We start from the raw sequence: 24,231 nt of genomic DNA, 5'->3' as shown, positions 1-24,231 counted from the left end.
AAAATTATAAACCTCATGGAGGTATGTTTTAAAAAAGCAAGCGATATAACATGTTCATAGTTAGGAAGACCCAATGTCATAAAGCTGTGAAATCACTCAAAGACTCAAGTCAAGAAAAGCCAAGAGTTTTGAAGAAGAGCCTTTCCTAACAGATATTTCCCTAACAGATATGGAGGTTAGCTTTTCCCTAACAGATATCAAGAAAGTTGGAGGTATTTTCCTTTTCTGTTCCTTTGAAGGAACATGGCTTAGGAGTTAACACTCTTGGCTCTCTCCACCCTCTCACTCTCTCAGGGGAGGAGGGACTTTTCTGATTGGTGAATTTAGAGGGCAAAATAGCAACTGGGTATTCTTGGCTCAGCCCTATCTGAGCTCCTGCAGAGAAGTCACTTGATCACTGTTTGCCAATGTAGTAAACGGCCTGCCTCTGTAGGGAAAGCCTGTGGCTCTCCAGTTTACATTGTGATTATGAGGATAAGTTTAATTTTGAGTGATATCTTTGCAAGCCTGTTTTATTTCAGATCTAGAGCCCATTTTCCAAGTAGCTTTATCAATAGTAAAATGGACATTTTGATTTTTATTTCATCCTCAAATCTCGACAACACTTTTAGAAATTACATCTTACAATAATTTAAAATGTCATACTAATCGATGGCTAGCCAAATAAAGCAACAGAACAGAATAAGGAGCCTGGAAATGGATCTCTATGGATAAGCGAACTTGGTTTACAAAAGAGATGCCATTATCATCAGTGGAGAAAAGACAGACACTTCAGTAAATGGTTCAGGGACAATCTGCTATCTGTACTGAGCAAGATTCATTTAGTGTGATTAATAAGTGTTGTAGGTTGCCAATTTTCTCATTATTTTAGGTTATTTACCATTGTGTTAGAAAACCTCTTCATGAATTCTGTGCTTGTTTCCAACTGGACCACAAATCTCTTGGGGACAGGGCTTGAGCCTTCTCGTTTCTCTCTAAAGCACCTATCACAGAGCTTTACACAGAGACAAGCTAAATAAATACCTGCTAGCTCACTTTTATTATTATTATTACTTTACATTAAAACTTAATTCCTCTCTCCTATTCCTGAAGGCATCCGGGTCCATATCAACACCAAGCTTTAACAATTATTTTGAGGTTTTTTTTTTTTTTTTTTTTTTTTTTTTTTTTTTTTTTTTTTTTTTTGAGACGGAGTCTCGCTCTGTCGCCCAGGCTGGAGTGCAGTGGCGCAATCTCGGCTCACTGCAAGCTCCGCCTCCCGGGTTCACGCCATTCTCCTGCCTCAGCCTCTCCGAGTAGCTGGGACTACAGGCGCCCGCCACCACGCCCGGCTAATTTTTTGTATTTTTTTTTTTTTAGGAGAGACGAGGTTTCACCGTGGTCTTGATCTCCTGACCTCGTGATCCACCCGCCTCGGCCTCCCAAAGTGCTGGGATTATAAGCGTGAGCCACCGCGCCCGGCCTATTTTGAGGTTTTGAGTGGAATTCTTTAAACAGTTGTGTATGTGCTTAATAGGAGTCCTATCTAAGACCAGACATCTGGAACTTGCCGTTTTGAAAATCAAAGTAAAGACCAACCACAGTTTTTTTACTTTTCTGAAGGCACATCGGCAGAGCAAATCAAATTTCAGAGAGGCAGAATTTCAAATCCACACAGCAGATGATGAGAAAAATAACTGGAATCAGAAGCCAGTGCTGCCCCCAGCTGTCTAACTCTACAGGCCTGCTTTCCAGGCACGTGATTTTGTAAGTTACTGCCCACTACCCAAGGATTCAAACTTCAAGAATTACTAAATGGATACAGCCAACAGCTTTCCATTTAAGTCAAGTGAATGAATCTAATGTCTTCTTTGTATCAGACTTCCCCTCTCTCCTTCTCTTTTTAAAAGGTCCATGTCTATCCTGACGGAGCACTTTCAGCAGCAGCTTACCCTCACGGTTTAACAGGTACTGACACCACATACAAGAAACATTTCAGAATGTACCTACTGGTCTCAAACTAAGTCCTGACCCCCTAACCTATTCCTTATCTGCCTTCTTCCTTTAATGCTCACAGCCATGGTCCTGATGCTCATTCCATAATCAGGCCCTTCATCTGTTCTTTGGAAAGGTCCAAGGGGCTCTGGGTCTCCCTTACCATGAATCATACTGGCTGTCTTCCAGTTTGTCTCAGCAATGCCCTCAAGGGCTCCTTGCTCAGCCACCTTCCCAAAGTTCAAGCAATATCCCCTTGGCCCCTCCTCCCTCCAAGGGGGCTACATCCTCCTTAGCCAGACGGGAGCTTAGATCTCCCCAAGTGTGATGGAGCCTTTCATTTTCCTCCGGTATCTCATTACAGAAGAAAACTCAGAGGCAGGTGTGGAGCAATGTGGAAGTCAGAAAAGATTTTCAGGATCATTATCCACATTACAGTTTCTGGTTATCAGAGATAAAGGTACTCACCACCTGACCATTAGTCCATGTTCCATGAAGTTTTTCAGGTTGGGAAGGGTTTGCCGCAAGTCTGGAGTCCCTAGTCCATGTTGATATCTTAGCTGTGAAGGTGAAAAAACAGAATTAAAGATATTTTGGCAGATTATAAGCTTCGGAAAAATGAACCACCAAACAAGTTTTTTTTTTGAACTCTAAAAGAGGAAATGTAAATGTTTGATACTATTATCAGCCTCACAGTACTGTCCACTTACTGGGTATTTGACATATAGATAAGCACGTGTATGAATATGCACACCCACTTAAATTACAATGGTATTTAAGGTAGCCTCTTCATCTACTTACTGTTCTCTTGCCCCCTAAACTTAGAGAAGACTAAGAGTGACCAACTGTGGAATCAGGATATTTCAAAGACCCCTGTATCTAGCCTTCTTTTCTACCCCCAGACCCTGGTAGGGTTTGCTAGCACCAACTCCAGGGACATATACCAGAAAACCAGTGTTTCTTTTTAGATATTGCCAGCTTCCATTCAGCCCTCCCCTTTGTATAAACAAGGGTGAGGACCATCTTGTATTCATCTCTGATTTCAATAGTGTCTGGCATAGTGCTGGTACTTAGTCAATGCTTATTAAACAAATACATTGCAACTCACTTTTGACAGAGGCTGTGCTCTGTATTTCTCTTGAGTCTCTAACGTTCCTCTTTGTCCAGACCAGAGCATATAGCTGGAGAGGTGGTATAGGGAAATTGCTGGCTTGTGGGCTAGATCTGCCCTTTGTTTGATTTATTTCTGCTAGAGGCCAATTTTCTAAAATTAGGTGTCTTTTGGAGTACTTTGGATAACTTGTTAATGGTTTTCATCTGTCTGTTCTTCATTTCCTTTCACTGTGTCTCTGAATATCACCATTTGCTTCCGTAACTGACCGTAACGGAGAGCCCAGGTAAGTGGATATGCATATTCACACACATGCTCATCCACACATCAAACACACAGTAAGTGGACAACACAGCTCTGCAAAAATGTGTTTTTCAAATGACATATTACACATGAAGAAAGTTTATAGACTTTATAAAATGTATGTCGGTGTACAAATGTGAAGGGGCATCAGTCTTAAGGTTTAACTCTTTTAGCACTTAAATTTAAGAGTGGCTAAGTCAAACTTTTAAATATATCCCTCTCTTAAAAAATAAAACCACAAATCATGTGAACAGAAAGCAGGCCTTCAGAGTTAGACAACAGGGGGTATAAATAAACACCTACTATAAACAGTTTTCTTTTGTTTGACTCTAGTATTCAACTGATTTTTCTCTGCTTGAGTGATACTTAGAGAAAGAGTTTACTCTCACTGATTCTGGGCTTTTTAAGAAAAACCTCCAAACGTAACCGGGTCTCCTGAATGGTTTGAATGGATACACACATAAAGTAAGGAGGTAGAAACATACAATGTTAAAACTAAAAGGTATCTTGAATATTATTTCAGCCAATCCTTTTCTTTTGCAGATGGGAAAACTGAACCCCAGAAAGGGGAAGTAAATTATCCAGGGCCACATGGTTCAATGGCAAAGATATTATCAGCCAGGGTCTCTTTTTCACAAACCATGCTACTCTCTACCATCTACCCCAAAGTCTGAGACGAAAACTGGTAACAATACTTGAGAAAGCAGAAAGAAAATGATTTTTTCCTTTTTCAAACCTAGCTTGGTGACCTAAATCACCTCCTGAGATTTGCTGACCTTGAATTATAAGATCTACCCCATATTAAATGACATCATTTCTTGTATTAATATAAATGCATTTTTCCATACATTGATAAAAGCAAAATGGCTGATATCCCAACATGACATTCCTGAATTCATTGTTTCAATAAGAAGTGAAATCGTTTACACATGGCATGGAAATTTTACCTGTGATTCATACTGAAAAATATTAAACATCATGGAAAAAAAAAACTTACTGAAATAACACTAAGCTATGTGTCTCCAAGTGAGTGCACAGACAATTGCCTGCCCCAGGTTCCACAATGGAAGATGGGTGTTGAACTGTTTTCAGAGACCACAGTGAAAATTTCTCTCCAAGTCTGATTTTAACCAAAAAAAGACAAATGTGGGAATTTCAAGCCCCTGTCTGGGTCTTAACTCTCCATTTGCTGCATAGTACTATTTTTTTTTTTAATCATAGAATCTTTGAATTTTACAGCTTAAAGAGACCCTGGAGATCATCTTTCCAACCTTCTTCCTCTTATAAATGAAGAAACTAAGGCCCAGGAAGACAAAAGCATCCTGTCCAAAGTCACAGGGATGATAAGGGACAAAGCCAAGGCTAGAACCGCTTAATAACAGCTCCAAATTCTACCATATTACCCTTTTGATTTTCCACATAGGGAACTCAAAAATAAATGCATACATAACACATATTAGTAATAAAGTATAAGTACAGTTTAACAAGTAAACCACTATAAGATTTATAATGAAAAAAAAGCAGTTCTCTGCTCTACTATCTACCCCAAACTCTGAGATCACCTTTTAGCTGTTTCTTCTTTACCTCATATTTCTGAATAATATGCTTATATTAAGATTTCTTATTCTCCCTTCCCCTCCAGTTAGAGACATCATCTACTATGCTCCCACCATGGAAGATGAGAATTTAGCACTCTTACACCACTTTGCTGTCACACAAACATTTTATCCCCTTTCCCATACATTATCTACTGGCTTTTTCTTAAAGAATATGAGAACTTGACTCTACTCTCCCACACATAGTTCCCTTCCACATCTTCTCAATACATTCAATATCACATTTTAAATTAAATCAATATTTACTGTTTACCTCATTATACCTACATAAATACTGTTCACTGCTGAGCCATGTAATGTATTATTCCTTTCTTGTACTTTTTTGTTTCACTGGAAGTGATAACTGCCATTTTTTCCATCAGTTGAGCTTTTCTATGTACTTGTCACTAGATACTCCCCAAACTCTGACAAAAATGTTGAAACTGGCCAGGCGTGGTGGCTCACTCCTGTAATCCCAGCACTTTGGGAAGCCGAGGTGGGTGGAGTTTCAGACCAGTCTGGGCAACATGGTGAAACACTATCTCTACCAAAAATACAAAAAATTATCCGGGCATGGTGGTGCATGCCTGTGGTCCCAGCTACTCAGGAGGCTGAGGTGGGAGGATCGCTTGAGCCTGGGAGGTTGAGGCTGCAGTGAGCTGAGATTGTGCCACTGCACTCCAGCCTGGGTGACAAGAGTGAGACCCTGTCTCAAAAAAAAAAAAAAAAAAAAAAAAAGAAAAGAAAAAAGAAATAAAATAACCTTAAAACTCTTCTCAATCTAACTAAACACACCATAAAATTGATCAAGTCCATTTTGCTCTTAGAGATATATTTCCTGAAGCCTCCTCTCTCTGCTTCAACCTGAACTGGCTGCTAGCTAGGCCTGCTGCATTATCTTCCTACAAGCTTCTTTAGCCATCATGCTGGAAATTCTGTTTACTTTTCTCCTGTGCTGAAGCTGTTATTTCCTAGATTGTCTTCTTTCTTGATCTACTGCCTCATCTTGGTGGAGCGTATCCTGTAATATCTTTCTGGGAAAGGATAGCGTGGGAGGTAACTTTTATGACATGCTGAATATTTGAAAATATAACTATTCCATTCTTATACTTGAATGATAGTTTGCCTAGGTATAGAATTCAAGGCTGCAAATACTTTTTCTTAGGTAGTTCCAAAGATTTCTTCACTGCCATTTAGCTTTTCACGTGGTGAATGAGAAACCTGTTAACATTCTGGTTCCTGATCCTTTGAATGTAAGCTGATTCTTCTCTCTGGAAGCTTTTAGGACTTTCTTCTTTAACCTTAGTACTCTGAAATTTCATAGTGACAAGCCTTCATTTCCATCTTTCATTCATCATTTTCAGTCTGTTTTCATTCCCTAGGCCGAGCACTTAGTACATCCTTTCAATATGAATACTCTTAATTGCCTAATTCTGATCATTTTCTCCTATTATTTTGTCTCCTCCTCCTTCTTCATTTTACCCTCTGGATTTTTTTTTAACTTTATTTTAGACTTTTTTTTTAAATATTAGAGGCTTTCCTTTAATGTCTAGTAATCTTTGGCTGTTAGTTTATCTTTACAGGTGAGACTGTGAGACTTTAAAAAGCTGTGAAGAAGTCGGTGCATTGGCAGTGCTTGATGACTGGCTGTGGGGGAGGGTTCACTGCAGAATGAGTGGATGGAAATCCAGCCTTTCCACGGGGAAAGGTTAGTACTACAGCCCTAGTACTTTTCATTGCTGCCTCTGTTTTTTCCCCAGAAAGAATCCTCCAATCTTCCGTCTTGAGGCATAATCTGGATCTTATTAGGCGAATAAAGTTGGAAAAGGCAGTTGGGGAACTCTGTTGGTATGTTATACTTTCACGTAATCACCTTTTGGTAAGGCACCTTCCTTCTTGTTCCCAGTATATCAAGCAGTTTAGGTTCAGAGCTTCTTGGGGTCAATCTTTTTCAGCAAGTAAACCTTCATTTTCCCACTAGGGCATGTGGGAACATAGTTATTGGCTACACAGAGTGGGAAAAGTGAACTGGGAGTGTTACTTCTCTTTCTATAGACTGTCAATCTACCCTCCTATGTTTAGATCTATATATTGTCCCTAAATTTCATGAGGTACTCGGTACCACCACATCCTTCTGGAGTCTGTGGTTTGGATTATGTTGCTTCTTAAAGGCTTCTGCCAAGTCAGTTTATCACTCATTCGTTTACTTGCAATTTTCTAAATTTTCTTGGTCTTGTCTATTCTTTTCATCCTTGTGAATTTAAAATTTTAAAATTATTTAACCTTATTAGTAGCATTTTAGTAGAGAAGTGACTTAAACAAACATATTCAGGCAGGTAGACTGCTTGAGGTGAGGAGTTCGAGACCAGCCTAGCCAACATGGTGAGACCCCCATCTCTACTAAAAATACAAAAATTAGCCAGGTTTGGTGGTGTGCACCTCCCAGCTACTCGGGAGGCTGAGGCATGAGAATCACTTGAATCTGGGAGGTGGAGGTTGCAGTCAGCCGAGATTGTGCTACTGCACTCCAGCCTGGGTAACGGAGACTCTGTCTCCAAGCAAACAAACAAATAAAAGTCTCATATATATATATGGGATTTTATATATAAAAAACCAGCTTTTCAATATTGGCTAACAACTCTTCTGATAGCTTTTTACACAGTACTCACTACTCTGGCAGAAAGCTCTTTCTTGTCTCTATGTCTCTCTCTAGGCATCCTATATCTCATGTCTTATCTATTCTCAAAGAACCAACAGAAGTTCCATTTTCCATTGGAAGCTCTCTGATTACTGTAGGTAAGTGGGCATTTTACCCTTGACCCTAAACCCCTCCCCATGCCACTTTTCCATTTGTTCTTTTTGGAAAGCCTTAACTGACTGGATAGGTACTTGATAAATACTTGTTAATTAACGAGTTAAATTAATACAGGATAGGAAGAAATGAGAAGCATCACGACACAGTAGAACAGGCTTAAATGCAGAAGAGCTGGGTTTGAATACCAGTACTGTCACTTACTAGTTGTTTGACTTTGAATAAGTCACTTCTCTGAGATTCCATTTCCTTACTTGTAAAATGGGGATGTTGCCTGCCTTGCAGAGCTGTTGTAAAGTTTAAATAAGATAAAGTATATAGACTGTCCAAAATAATATCTGGTACATCATAAGTGCTCAATATAAAATACCTGTTATCATTACTAATACATATATATATATATATATATATATATATATGTACCAGATATATATATATCTATATCTATCTATCTATCTATATATATTCTCCACATTATCATCATCACAGTATCTACCACTAGGCTGGGCATAAAGCCGGTGTACAATAATGGCTTACCACTTAACTACTAAGAATGGGGGGCAGAAAAGGAAGAAGGAAAGAGTTACTTCAAATCAAAGGAAAATCTTAAGTACACTGTTCACTTTTTTAAATGCTAATTTTCATTAAGCTTCTGACTGCATGCACTCCAGAGAAGCAGGAATAAACACACACATGTCAATATCTTTAAAATAATTATATAGTGAAATGGAAAGACTGATACATGATGTGAGTGGTCAGGGGACCTGGTGAAAGACCCAGCTCTGCTGTATAGTCACGCAAACTCCTTCCTTGCTTGGGCTAGTCAAATGATTTTCAAACTTTTTAAAGTTCAATAATCTTCAACAAGTTAACTCCCTGATAAGATATTAGTAAAAATAGAAAGGAAAAGAAGGAACCAGGTCAAGGAGGAAAGGATAAGGATAGTGAAAGGGGAGAAATAACTACATTTACTAAGTCTCTACACGTCCTATTCATTCATTCAGCAAATATTTATTGAGTGTCCACTAGGCTAGGCAATGTGAATCAGCTCTCTGTCTTTAGAATGAGAGGCCTGGACTCACAGCCTATTCTCACCATATAATGTGTGTAACTTCGAGCAAGTTACATAACCAATCTATGCCTTGTCTATAAAACAGGACCAACAATATTTATTTCGTAAGATAGTTGTAAGAGTTCAATGAGAATTTTTATAGAGAATAGAAGTTCCTGAGGCCTGACTTTTACAGGGTAGTCATTACAACTGCTGAGGGCTAAGAGTGCTAAGCTGAAGAGTTCAACTTTATCTTGCTGGTTAGCAGTAAGAACCTACTCCAGGGTTTTAAGCAAGAGAGTGAATGAGGGAAACAACTGCAAAGGCAGCTACGGACAGGCTAAAAGACTGAAGTACTCTTGTCTCTAAGAAATCTTACTTCAGGTTCCATCAACACCTGCCCTCACCAACTATTATCAATTCCACGCTTCCCTAAACATCATGGCTCCTTCTGCTCTCATTTTTGATTGCGGAAGGCAGATGCCCAGAAAACTAGGCAAATAAAATACTGCGTTGGGTCTGTCTAACTGCCTCAAATTAGCCTCTGAAATAAACACCTTTTGTAAAAACTTCCTACTGCACCGCCACCACCAAAAGAGTCTAAGCAGTCCTTAAGTGGAATTTTGGTTTCAATTAGTTTGAATTTCAGCTTTATTTTGATTGATTTAGGACTCCATGGGGGCAATTAAGATTTTGTTCAACTCTATGGCTAGTAGGCAACCAAGATGAAAATTGCACTTAGATAATAAGTTAGATGGGAAGTGGGGAGAAACAATGTTCAGTGGTTTCCCTGGAAAAATTAACAAACTGTATTGTCTGGTAGCAAAAGATAATCCCTATGCTAAAAAAAACCAAACAAACCAGGAAGAGCTGGCTTTATAGTTACTGGAACAAGCAAAAAAAACCCCAAGCAACAAGTACATTCAGACCACAACAGACAACTACGGCCATGTCAATTCCATTAACTATCTATGTTCTCTCTGTTTTCCTCTCCTATACCCCCTTTTTGTATAAAAATATAGTGTTTTTCCAAAGCCACATGCTGCTTTCTTCTCAAATCACTCTACATCCACTTTGCGTTTCATCAAATGAGACAGATCAACTATGACGTTAGAGCTCTTGCAGTTGGAATTAACTAGTTCATGCAGCTTGATAAAAGTTGCTCCACTGATGAGGGAAGACCACTTGCAGCTCTGGAGATCATATTTAAAATGTAGTACGATTTTACTGCTGAGAAATAAATGCTGTGTTCTTGCACCCAGTAAGCATCCTCCTATTGAGCTGAGAGGTTTCATTTAATATCAAAGTGCTCAATTTTATTTTTATTTTTTAAACACAATTTTTCCAGGCCAGGAAAGCCTCTGGGGATTCAGGAATCATTGTGTCATTTGGGTTTTGGCACAGGAGAAATGCAGTTTAGACAACACACACACATGTCCCCACCCTTCCAAACTGTATTCATCCACACAAAGCCACTTATTCCCTGACTTATTAGTTCCATATGTGGCCTGAGCTAAGCTGCATGATATGTTTGATACAAACCGTGTGTTATCGTGAGGGAATGTGGATTAATACAATGCTTCAAAAAAGGTTACTAAAAGATCAACACTTTCGTGATAGGATTACAATGAATTTGACTACAAAGAGAAATGGTCTGGAGAAACTGAAAATATGAAAAGAAAAATGCACATATGCATCAAAGATTTAACTTTAGAAATTTGCCTTATGTAGGCAAATATCTCTGTGGAACTAGTTACCAGTATTTCAATCTATTTTTAAGTACTACTAAGTTTCACTGACATGAAAAGAACTAGATTATGTGCTTGAAAAAAGAGTACCACCATGTCAAAAACAAAATCTGCCTTCCTAGAAGAAAATGCAATTCTTTCAAGACATGGAAAAGCTACTTAAAGAATATTTAATATGAGCAATAATATTGTTTCTTACAGTGAGTCATTGCAATATATACCTCTAAGGAAAAATATAAAAACTCGATTATAGGCCTCTGGTTGCAAGAACAACCTAAGTACTTTTCCAATCCCATCTATAAACACGTGCCAGTCTTTTCCAAAATAGATATGTTATAACATAAACACTGGACACAGCTCAGGTGTACTATTCTGAGGACTGAAGCCTAGAAGTCAAAACTAGAAGCTTTAAAGTCTAGTAATTGAAAAAGCTTTTTTCATTTCTCCTTCCAGTCACACTATCAACTGCTTTCAGAATCGTGGAATTAATACTAGAGCTGAATGGCACCTCTGAAGAAAGTGAGAGGTTAAATGGCCTAAGGTTGAACAGGTTGAGTCCAGGGACCAGAATCCAAGTCTGCCAAGTTCTACCCCTACAGGCTCTTTTCTTTATATCATATGTTGCTTTATTGTATTCACAAGGCACAGATTATATCTGAGTTAAATTTACCATTATAAAATCTGCCATATTAAAAATATATCAATTAAGATGGTCCTTTGCTTTGAATCTTACATTGGCCAGAAAGCAACCAGAAGCACTATTAAACTCACGCAACTCTGGAGTCAACCTGTTAGTGCAATCTCTATCACTTCCAATCCTTGTGAGTTGCTAAAGAGGATTAGTAATGCATATTGCAAATAAACAATCAAAGTAAAACTGCAAATTTGTCAAAAGCAGGTAAATCACGACCTTGGATGCAACTGCAATCAGTTTTAATCAGTGATCATCAACAAAGGGCTATGTTCTCTGGAGGCTAAAGGCTATATAAGTCCATTAATGTAGATATTCACGCTGTTCAGCAGGTCCAGCAGGCCCAACTTCTGCTCCTTGCCCTCATGTTGATAGTCCAGTGTACCTCGATTTACCCCAAAATACCCTGTATTGACCTCTGGCCCAATCTGGATCTTTGATTCCCTTCACAGCTAAACCTTACTCTCTAAACTGATCAAATTTGACATTTCTGAGGCTGGGTACAGTGGCTCACGCCTGTAATCCCAGCACTTTGGGAGGCTGAGGCAGGTGGATCACCTAAGGTCAGGAGTTGGAGACCAGCCTGGCCAACATGGTAAAACCCTGTCTCTACTAAAAATACAAAAAAATTAGCCGGGCATGGTGGTGAGGGCCTGTAATCCCAGCTACTTGGGAGGCTAAGGCAAGAGAATTGCTTGAGCCTGAGAGGTGGAGGTTGCAGTGAGCTGAAATCGCGCCACTGCACTCCAGTCTGGGCAACAGAGCAGGATTCCATCTCAAAAAAAAAAAAAAAAAAAAAAAAAGGCATTTCTGCTTCCAACTTATTGACTTTGATGCAATCTTGGTGCAAAGAACTATACACTCAGATCAAGATCACAGTCTAATAGAACAGAGACAGTTTTCCAGAACATTGTAGAAATGGAATCATAGAGTATTTAGCCTGTTGTGTCTGCCTTCTTTCACATATGAGATTCATCCAGGTTGCTATATGTGTGAGTAGTCTGGTCCTTTTTACTGCTGAGTAGTATTCTATTGTATGGATGTACCACAAATGATTTATCTATATGCCAGTTGAGGGACATCTGGGTTGTTTCTCATTTTTATTATTAAGAATTAAGTTGCTATAAGTATGTGGACATAGGTTTTTAATTAGACTTATATTTTTGTTTCTCTTGGACCAATACCTAGGAGTGGAATTGCTGGGTTGAATGGCAGATACACCTTTAACTTTATTTTTAAAATGCAAACTACTTTCCAAAGTGATTATATAAGTTTTTCATTCTCAGCAGCAATGTATGAGTGTTTCAGTTGCTGTGTACTGTCATCAGCACTTGATACTGGGTTTTAAAACTTTAGCCATTCTAGCAGTTTTATAGTAGTGTCTCAATGAAGTTTTATTTTATTTATTTTTTGTTTTTGAGACAGGGTGTCATTCTATCACTCAGGCTGGAGCGCAGTGGTGTGACCACAGCTCACTGCAGCCTTGACCTCAGGCTCAGGTGATCTTCTCTTCTCAGCCTCCTGAGTAGTTGGGACTACAGGCATGTGCCACCATGCCCAGCTAATTTTCTGTATTTTTTTGTAGAGACAGCGTTTTGCCATGTTGCCCAGGCTGGTCTCGAATCCCTGGACTCAAGCCATCTGCCTGCCTTGGTCTTCCAAAGTGCTGGGATTACAGGTGTAAGCCATAGCACTTGGCCTCATTGTGGTTTTCATTTGCATGTTCCTAATGACTAATAATATTGAGCTTTTTATTTTTTTAAGACAAGGTATCGCTTTGTCACCCAGACTGGAGTGCGGTGGCAGAAACACAGCTCACTGCAGCCTTGACCTCCTGGGCTCAAGTTATCCTCCCACTTCAGCCTCCCAAGTAGCTGGGACTACAGGTGTGCACCACCACGTCTGGCTAATTTTTGTATTTTTAGTAGAAACAGGGGTTTGGCCATGTTGCCCAAGGGGAGCACTTTTTTCATGTGTTTATTTGCCATCTGCATCTCTACTGGCCCTCCCACAGTTTCTGTGATCTATCTAATGGTAAATGTGAGGTACCTCTGATGAATACTTAACACATCTGATTTATACCCTCTGATTAATCTTAATACCTTCTAATTAGCAAGCCTCTAACTGATACCATTTCTGCCTAATCTAGCTAGAGTATATTCTGTTTACTGCAGTAACACAATCTTACAAGCAATGGGTAGCTACAGGGAGTTCCTATGTATGGAAAACACAAATGAAAATGTTATTATAAGTGCAGGGATTCTTTGTAAAAATTCAAATAAATCTATATATCAGTTTTACTGAAATGAAAAAATGCACTTAAATCTGTTGCTATAAATTGGATTACATAAGAAACATCCAGGCCCATTCTGGTACCTCCCCAGCCACGTATAGTGACCACAAATACCCGACATGATCATTAGAAGAAATTACTTAATTCAACAAGTAATAATTACTGAATTGTGTGCATGTATATGTGTGGTGGTGACGATAATGGCAGAAATGGAGATACATGCATGGCACTGTTTGTAACAGGGGAAATTTGGAAATAATCTAAATATATGTTAGGCTTTTGTCCAGGTTCTATGATGGAATAATGATGGTGCTAATGATAATGAAAATAGTGCTACAGCTGTTAATGTGTTTATTTAGTGATTAGTTATGTGCCAGGAATCAATGCTAAGCATTTTATGTTATATTATTTCATTGAGTCCTCACTACAACACTATCATGGTTAAAGAAACCGTGACTTAGAGACAGAATTAAATGATACAGTTTGAATGTGCCTGAACTCAGGCACTTTGGTTGAATTCTAGGTTTGTCTGAATCATAGCACTTTGAACTCATAACCACTTAAGAACGATGATGATAACGGTGATATCAATGGCAGCTATTCTTTTTCTCAACCTGCAGTCTGTGCTAGGCATGGAACTAGACTGTTTACTTATGTCATCTCATTTAATCTTCATAGTAACCCTAAAGGTAGGTGGTGGAATTCCTACTCTACATATGACAAAGTTTAAAAGGTGGAAGGAGTTGCCTGAAATTCCCCAGGTAGAAAATAAAGGAGTTGGGATTTGAATTCAACTCTGATAGTTTACACTGCAGCACACAGTCTAAATATTGCATATAAGTTGTTTAGAAAAGATTTTGTTTTCTTTTTCCTCATTTACTCCAATAATCATAAAGGAGACCCTCAAGTCTTTTTTTTTAATCACAGAAACCCATTACTTCTCTTGATTTCAGAAATTTGACAATAGTTACATCTCTGTTTAGTTACTGTTCAGCTAAGCTATACATATTTAGTCTTTTAAAATCGTTGTTTCTAAGTTAATCCCTACAGCCTCTTAATCATTCTTTGTGTCTCAGAACTCCCTCCAGTTTTCCTTAAAGAATCTGGTAATGAGGTGCCTTAAATGGAACAGTTTTCCAGAATGCTCTTTTCTCTCATTAATGATTGTCCCCTAAAATATTAATTTTACTATAATAGCTACTTCATGCCTTTTAAGTTTTCTGTGGAATTCCTCTGACCTCACTTGAATTGCAATAGAGTCCAAACCCATGAGTCCACTGTTTAGTCTCTCTGGTTGATCATAAATAAATGTAGCTTCAAAAAAAAAAAAAAAAACCAAAACAGCAATGACCTTTCAAGTGCACATTGCTACATTGCTCCTCACAGTTTGTTTTCAAATAATGTAATAATTGTTTTCTCTCACAATTCATTTAACAAAAAGTAATGAATTCATTAGATATATAATAAATATTTACTACGTGAAACGTGTGATTGGGTATCACAAAATGACTCAGCCATGAATACTACCCTGAAGGAGGTTACCTCCTCATACAGTGTGGAAAAAGTTTGACGGGTGGGAGTAGTAGGCAGAATTTTAAGATGGCCCCCATGACTTTCACCCCCTGGTGTTAATTCCTTGATAATTTTATGTTTACAGCAAAGGGAGATTATTTTGGTGGGACAGTCTAATCACACAAACTCTTTACAAGCAGAGGTTTCTCTGGCTGGCAGCAGAAGACAGAGAGAGAGATTCAAAGTATGAGAAGTATGATGGGACATTATTGGTCTGAAGATGGAGGGTCATGTAAGAAGAAATGTGGATAGCTTCTAGGAGCAAAGAGTGGCCCCTGGCTGAAGGCCAGCAAGTAAATGGGAACTTCAGACCTACAGCTGCAAGGAACTGAATTCTGCCAACAATTTAGATGAGTTTGGAAGTGGATTATTGCCAAGAAACTCCAGATAAGAGCTCAGCCTGGCCAACACGTTGATTCTGGCCTTGTGAGACCCCGAGAAGAGAAACCAGCTGAGCCCACTCAGACTTCTGACCTGCACATCTGTGAGATAAAAATGGATGTTGCAGAAAAGGCTTTTGATAAAATTCAACATCCCTTCACGATAAAAACTCTCAACAAACTAGGTATTGAAGGAACATACCTCAAAATAATAAGAGCCATCTATGACAAACCTACAGTCAACACCATACTTAATGGGCAAAAGCTGAAGGCATTTCCCATGAAAACCAGCAGGAGACAAGGATCCCCTCTCTCACCACTCCTATTTGACATAGTATTGGAAGTCCTGGCCAGAGCAATTGGGCAAGAGAAATAAATAAAGGGCATCCTAACAGAAAGAGAGGAAGTCAAACTCTCCCTGTTTGCAGATGACAAGATTCTATATCTACTAAACCTCACAGTCTTGGCCCCAAAGCTCCTTAAGCTGATAACTTCAGCAAAGTTTCAGGATACAAAATCAGCATACAAAAATCACTAGCATTCCCAACAACAGCCAAACCAAGAGCTAAATCAGGAACATAATCCCATTCACAATTGCCACAAAAAGAATAAAATGCCTAGGAATATAGATAACCAAGGAGGTCAAAGATCTCTACTAGGAGAATTGAAAAACACTGCTCAAAGGAATCAAGATGACGCAAATGGAGAAATATTCCATGCTCATGAATTGAAAAAATCAATATCATTAAAATGGCCACATTGCCTAAAGCAATTTATAGATTCAATGCTATTCCTATCAAATTACCAATGACATTCCTCATAGAACTAGAAAAAACTACTTTAAAATTCATATGGAACCAAAAAAGAGGCTGAATAGCCAAGGCAATCCTAAGCAAAAATAACAAAGCAGGAGACACCATGCTGTCCAACTTCACAACTACATTACAGGGCTACAATAACCCAAACAGCATGGTACTGGTACAAAAAACAGATACACAGACCAATGGAATAGAACAGACCCCCAAAGTAAGGCTGTACACCTACAACCATCTGTTCTTTGACAAAGCTGACAAATTCAATAAAAGGTGCTGGGATAACTGACTAGCCACATGCAGAAGACTGAAATTGAACCCCCTTCCTTATGCCATACATAAAAATCAGTTCAAGATGGATTAAAGACTTAAATTTAAAACCTAAAACTATAAAAACCCTGGAAGATAACCTAGGCAATACCATTCTGGACATAGCAACTGGCAAAGGTTTCATGACAAAGACACCAAAGACAACTGCAACAAAGGCAAAAATTAACAAATGAGATCAAATTAAAAGAGCTTTTGCACAGCAAAATAAACTGTCAACAGAGTAAACAGACAACCTACAGAATGGGAGAAAATATTTGCAAAATATGCATCTGGTAAGGAACTTAAACAAATTTGCAAGAGAAAAACAAACGACCCCATTAAAAGAGAGCAAAGGACATGAACAGACACTTTTGAAAAGTGTCTGTTCAAAAGTATACATGCAACCAACAAGTATACGAAAAAAGCTCAGTATCACTGATCATCTGAGAAATGCAAATCAAAACCACAGTGAGATACCATCTCATACCAGTCAGAATGGCTATTATTAAAAATAAAAAAATAATAGATGCTGGCAAAATTGAGGGGAAAAAGGAAAGCTTATACACTGTTGGCAGGAGTGTAAATTAGTTCAACCATTGTGGTGATTTCTCAAAGAGCTAAAAACAAAAGTACCATTCGACCCAGAAATCCAATTATTGGGTATACATCCAAAGGAATATAAATCGTTTTATCATAAAGACATATGCACGTGTATGTTCACTGCAGCACTGTTTACAACTGCAAGAACATGGAACCAACTTAAGTGTCCATTAGTGGAAGACTGCATAAAGAAAATGTGGTACATATACACCATGGAATACTATGCCGCCATAAAAAATAACAAGATCATATTCTTTGAAGGCACATGAATGGAGCTGGAGATCATTATCCTTGGCAAACTAATGCAGGACGAGAAAACCAAATGCCATATGTTCTCACTCGCAAGTGGGAGCTAAATGATGAGAATACATGGACACAAAGAGGGGAACAACAGATACTGGGTTCTACCAGATGATGGAAGGTGGAAGGAGGGAGAGGAACAGAAAAAGTACTATTGGGTACTAGGCTTAATACCTGGGTCATGAAATAATGTGTACACCAAACTCCTGTGACAAGAATTTACCTATATAACAAAACCACACATGTACCCCTAAACGTTTTTTCTTTTAAAGAATGTTGTTTAAACTGCTAAAATTTGTGGTAATTTGTTATAAAGCACAGAAAACTAATTCAAGTGGAAAAGATTATATCTACCTTTTACCTGAAGACATTAGGAGAGAATTCATGGGGAGAACATGGCCTAAGCAGTTCACTGATGGACAGGTAATATTTAGATGAGGGAAGCCAGTGGAGGGAGTTTCTGGAATTTCATCAACACTTCCAATAAACATTTTGGTGTATCTACTATGTGTCAGGCACAATGGGGTTAGTCCTTAACAATAGTATAGAGGTTTTTAGTTAGCAGATATTTTGAACGTTAAATATATTAGGGCACACTCCCCAGGGGCTAATTTAAGTGCTCAGGGGAAAGGGTTAGCAACACTGAAGAATTATCTCTGACTTTATCTCCTTTTGGAAGTGTGAGTTTTTGTTCTCCATAGATTATAGTTCTCTAAAATATTCTGGAAGATTTTTGTTAGGGTAAGAGCTAAATTTGGATGTTTAAGCTATGGAAAGCAGACTGGACAATTAAAAAACATACTGTGATTTTGTTTATCAAATTGGGAATGCGTAACATTACATATAATAATCCATTTCAAGTATAATGGTCAGAAGTCAAAAATCACAGCATAAGACAAAGATGTTCACTACTACCATAATCAGTTAATACTAATTAGGTAAGAAAAAAAGTCTAGAGCTATAAAAACTGGAAAATAACAGGCAAATGATCATTTTTAATAGATATGATTATACATTTAGAAAATCCATGCAAACCAAGTGAAAACTCATCACCAACAATAAAATACTTCAATACAAAATTGAAAAACAAAAATCAATGATTTTCCTTCATATAAATAACAATGAATTAGAATATTACATGGTGCTATTTTAAACAGAAACAAAGATAAAATACCTGGAAATAAACATAACCAAAATAGCAAGATTTATATGAAGAAAACTTTAATATTCTATTGAGGGATGTAAAAGAAGATATTAGTAAGCGGAAACTCATACCCTATTCTTGAATAGGAAGACCTGTTACTATAAAGATGACATTTCTCTACAAACTAACCTATACATTTACTATAATCCTAGTAAACATACAAATAGGATCTTTTTAGAACTAGAACTCTTATTCCAAAGTTTAGTCTTGTTTTAGTAAATAAAGCATTTTCTATTGATTAGGCCCTGTTTTAAGTACTTTACAAATATTAATTCATTCAATTATCATAAGAACCCTAACAAAGCAGGTACTGTTATTTTCCTCATATTACAGATGAAAAAATGGAGGCACAGAACAAGAAAATAATTTGCTCCTATGATCCCTACACAAGACCTACAAGATGACTGTAAATGCTTCAATGACAGAGAATTTATTTTACTTACTGTTAAATGCCCAGCACCTAATAATCATGCCAAGTGTGTGGTAGTTAATAACTTTTTTGGGGGAACTGCACTGCAAATTGCAGGGGTGAAATCCACATTTCCTTATTTGATGAATACATCCTTGTTGGAAAAGCTTTCTTGAGATGTTAGGACCTAAGCCATTATCTGAAAGAAGATGAGCCGAAGGCAGTAACAACTGGGAAAGGAGGCCAGTGAGTGCAGACTTGGAAAGACTCTAAGCAAAGTTCAGAGGCACGTAAGCATGTATGATGAATGTGTGTGGATGCATGTCTGGGGGTAGTGGACTGGCCAAGGAACCATTTTATTTAATTTCAAACAACAGAGCAGGAATACAATTTTGTTTGCATAAGGTGCTTTGAAAATGAATTTTATATAATGTGTGAATCACCTATGCAGGCATGAACAATTTTGGACAACTGTATTGGGGGTACAAAAAAAAATCAGCATAAATTTGTTTTAGGTGTATTAAAATTTCCATCAAGAGATCTGGTAAATGAGGGCTCCATTTGGTATTTAAATATTACTCCTTGTGCTATTCATCTTTGGGCACATTATGATACAAAAATACCCCCATCAAATCAATCAGCTTTTCCAAGGACTGTGCCACACTTATTAAACAGTGATGTGGTCTTCTATCTTCAAACTGCCACTTACACATTAACTTTCTAGCTAACTCCAAAAATTCTTGACTGAAAAACAATCTAATAAAAAGTCATTTTAAAATATACGAAATGGTATAGGAGAAGGAACAACAAAATGAAAGGGTCTTTGGTTGGCCTCTAGGTTTGCGAGTTACTCTCTGTATGACCTTGGGCAAGTCTCTTACCCCCGCCTGAGCCTCTGGCTCATATAACACCACCTGCTTGACAGAATTATTGTGTGGATTAATTAAAGTAATTTTTGGAAAACTCCCGACACAGTCTGTGAGTTCTAAGTATCTTACAAATGTTAGTTATCTTCCTTTTCCCTCAGTAGCTATTCCTAAGGACACTGTTTCTTAAACTAAACCATTAATGCTATACCTTAATTTTCTACTTAATTTATTATTAATTTTTCTTTCTAACTTCTTTCAGTTAAGACTATATGTTGCTATTTTGGATCTCAACTGATTCAGGCACGTCTAGAAGAAATAAGACTCACCAAAAAAACAAAAACAAACAAACAAACAAAAAAAACCATCCGAGACAAACGATAAGATCCACAGAATTTTGAAGATAAGAAATGCCAAAATTCTGTGGATGAAAGTAGATTAAAGTAATAGGGTTAGAAAATGGACAGAACAACAAAAATGGAATGATAGTGGCAGGGTTATCAGGTAGAGGATATAAAACTATAGGCGGTAAGGGGCAGACTTACATTTTGAACCTAAGTTCATCCATATATATGTTTAACAGAATGAATATATACATTTCAAATAGAATCTCAACTAGCTATATAAACTAGCTATGGTAACAACACTATTTCTTTTTGTTCCACCTTCAGTCTTGTATAGGCCCAAAGAAGACAAGCACCTAGAAGCATATATTGATTCAGTCAATAGATATTGAACCCCTTCTATGAGGTTACAAAGATAAGGAAGAGGCAGTTTCATAATATAACAGAAAGACATTTAAAAATCAGAAACATAAGTACATTAAAAATGAGTAAAGACCACATTAAAAATGAGTAAGGACCACATTAGAGGAATATATAGGAACACAGAGAAGGAACACCTAAGTCTCAGAGAGACTAGAAGGTTCAGAAAAGAAGTGATAACCTGTCTGGACTGTGGCGTACTAGCTGGATTTTAGTGAGTGAAAGGGCAGGGAGGCACCGTATTCCAGAGAGAGGAAACTGCAGGTGCAAATCCCCAGAAGCACGAGAGAACATGAGAAACAGCATGTGGTGTGGCCTGGTGGAGACAGGGAGGAGAGAGAGTAATGCAGGTTACTGGAGCAGCAGCAGCCTAGAGAGGAAAATTTTAAGCAAGGTTCTGAATTCCAGGTGCCCCAGAGAAGTCATGAGCATGCCTGATGACAGTGACGAGGTGTGACAGAGGGTTAAGCAGTTATACAGGCTCAAAGAAGGACGATGGTTTTACACAAGGAGGGAAACGCAATGTTCTGAAGACATGGAGAAACTTCCTATTCTACTCTCCACCTCCATCACCATCTTGCTCTTGGGGAGTGCCAGAAAACAAGCCTCTAACAGAAGGGGTTGCACACTTCAGTTAAGGGAAGGAGAAGGAAAGAGTGCTATGGCTACCAGGAAGTTTGCAAGGGGCTGACAAGCTCTGCCTCAACATGTCTGAGGATGCCCTTGAGGTCCTTGGAGCAGCAGCAAAGGCTTCATTTGGATGAGGCCTGTCTTACTGCATTCAACAGGACTTCCAAATCCCGGGTTAAGGTCCCAGCTGAAACTGCTGACTCAAGGAAGGGGCCGCCTCAGGGTATTTGCTTGTGGAACAGGCTCTGGTGGCAAAATCTGATGCAAGATTTCCACCCAGATGACAGCAAGAGGCCTGGGTAGGCACAGAATTCTATGGAGTAGAGCATAACTTAGAAGGCATTCGGGTTTTACGGTTCCACAGAGCAGACTCCTTTTCTACAGCATCCTTGACTGTGACCTCGCTTTAGCATGCACACACACCTTCGGTGACTTCGACACTTAATTTATCCCAGGCTTTCCATTCCATTGTTGGGCAGCTCTATCTGTTAAACAAAGTTATTTCTCATGTGAGCTAAAAATTTATCCTTTCTATCTATTTGTATTAAGTTAGTCCCTCAGCAAGGTTTAATTTTTTTCCTTCTCCCTGACAGCCTTCCAAATATAAAGATAGCTATCTCCTTCCCTTGGACATACTCTTACGTTTTTAACTTATCTAGAATAATTATATATTTAACACACATTTTTTCAGGCTCATCAATAACTTCTGTTACAATTTTATTCTCTATCCGATTAAGCCACAAAAAGGCCATGTTAAGTAAATTTCAACATAGAAGGGAGCCTTGGTTTCCCCAATGAATCTTTGTTTTGTGTCTCCTTATTTTGTTTTCTGGTTTTTCAAGCCAGAGAGACCATGAATGTCTACAAGAATCTTAGCTGCCTTGCATGGTTCTGACTGGGGCCTGCCCTCAGGCTACAAGCTACACAAATGACACTTAGCAAGTGCTACCCTCTGCTTCCAGGTTTGACTCTCCCCTGGTCATTCTCTAGTTCCTTCATATAATTGTTTTATTATATTTTTGTTTACAGTTTTTAATCTATGGGAGAGTTGATCTGATAGGAGCTACTTAGTAAAAGCACAGGTGGCATCTACCTCTAAGGGCTTTTTTTTTTTTTTTGAGACAGAGTCTTGCCCTGTTGCCCAGGCTGGAGTGCAGTGGTGGCGTAATCACAGCTCACTGCAACCTTAAACTACTGGGCTCAAGCAATCTTCCCACCTCAGCTTCCCAAGTAGCCAGAACTACAGGTGGGCACCACCACGCCCAGATAATTTTTAAAAAATATTTTATAGAGATAGGGTCTCACTATGTTGCCCAAGCTGGTCTCAAACTCCTGGCCCCAAATGATTTTTTCACCTTGGCCTCCCAAAGCATTGGGATTACAGGCAAGAGATACCATGCCCAGCTCCAAGGGATTAAAAAATATATATTTATATATGAATATATGATATATAAGACATATATTTATATCACTAATTTTTTTACATATGTAAATTTAATAACACGGCTTTTTATGGCTTAATTAGCTTAACAAAGACAAAGAATAGGAAAATATATAACTGCACATGTTTTGCAAGCTAAAAAGCAGACAGATAAGTGGTAACAAATTTAGCAGAATTGAAAAAGTTGAATTCTAAGCCAGAAGTAGGGAAAGTTGAGAGGCAATCTGAGAATCCACAAAGGCTCAAGAACTGGTGGCCCTAGGTACTTCTGGAATTGGCAGTAAAGTTGGGGATAGGAAGACTGGTTGAAAATCTGTTATACAATTATATCCCCAGATTTCCTTTCAAACTCCATGAGCCAGGCAACCGTTCTTTTTCCATCCTGACAAATACACTAGAATTTTATTCCTTGGAGACGGAACTGTCAGGTACAATTACGGGCAAAGGCACTTTACTGAAAACAAGGTGATTAAGTGAACATACGCATACTAAACGCCAAGACCTTCAGTCCTCTTTCCCAACTCTGCTTCCAGAAAACAAGCAATCGGCTTGTACTTTAAAGCAGGATGACTGGAACATCCTTGACAAGCTCCAGAGAAAAGACCTAAATAGAATGATGTCAGGTGTTCCCTAATGAGAAAGAGCCCAGCCAAATTACACTCTAGTGAACTCCACAGTTGATAATCCCTGTCCACATGCTCCAAGCTTCCAATTAATTTTCTAGTTCTTTCCTCTTAAAAACAAATATACAATAAAGAAGAAAAGACAGAAGAATCAAATAGACGCAATAAAAAATGATAAAGAGGATATCACCACCAATCCCACAGACATACAAACTACCATCAGAGAATACTATAAACACCTATACGCAAATAAACTAGAAAATCTAGAAGAAATCGATAAATTCCCGGACACACACACTCTCCCAACACTAAACCAGGAAGAAATTGAATCCCTGAATAGACCAATAACAGGCTCTGAAATTGAGGCAATAATTAACAGCCTACCAACCAAAAAGAGTCCAGGACCAGATGGATTCACAGCCAAATTCTACCACAGGTACAAGGAGGAGCTGGTACCATTCCTTCTGAAACTATTCCAATCAATAGAAAAAGAGGGATTCCTCCCTAACTCATTTTATGAGGCCAACATCATCCTGATACCAAAGCCTGGCAGAGACACACACACAAAAAAAAGAATTTTAAAACAATATCCTTTATGAACATCGATGCAAAATCCTCAATAAAATACTGGCAAACCGAATCCAGCAGCACATCAAAAAGCTTATCCACCATGATCAAGTGGGCTTCATCCCTGAGATGCAAGGCTGGTTCAACATATGCAAATCAATAAATGTAATCCAGCA

The 24,231-nt window shown here is 38.3% G+C and overlaps 1 protein-coding gene across 1 annotated transcript in view; it reads right to left on the bottom strand.

Annotated features, from left to right (window-relative positions):
• Positions 1-24,231, bottom strand: part of UVRAG (UV radiation resistance associated) — a 333,170-nt gene that overhangs the window by 25,966 nt on the left and 282,973 nt on the right. Inside the window, exon 14 of the mRNA XM_032166960.2 lies at positions 2,443-2,534. Within this exon, the coding sequence (XP_032022851.1) occupies positions 2,443-2,534 (92 nt within the window). The remainder of the gene's footprint in view (positions 1-2,442; positions 2,535-24,231) is intronic.

Source organism: Hylobates moloch, unplaced genomic scaffold (genome assembly GCF_009828535.3).
Source record: "Hylobates moloch isolate HMO894 unplaced genomic scaffold, HMol_V3 SCAFFOLD_11, whole genome shotgun sequence".
Lineage (NCBI taxonomy): Eukaryota > Metazoa > Chordata > Mammalia > Primates > Hylobatidae > Hylobates > Hylobates moloch.
Note: the sequence above shows the minus strand (reverse complement) of the source record. Positions and strands in the feature narration are given on the sequence as shown.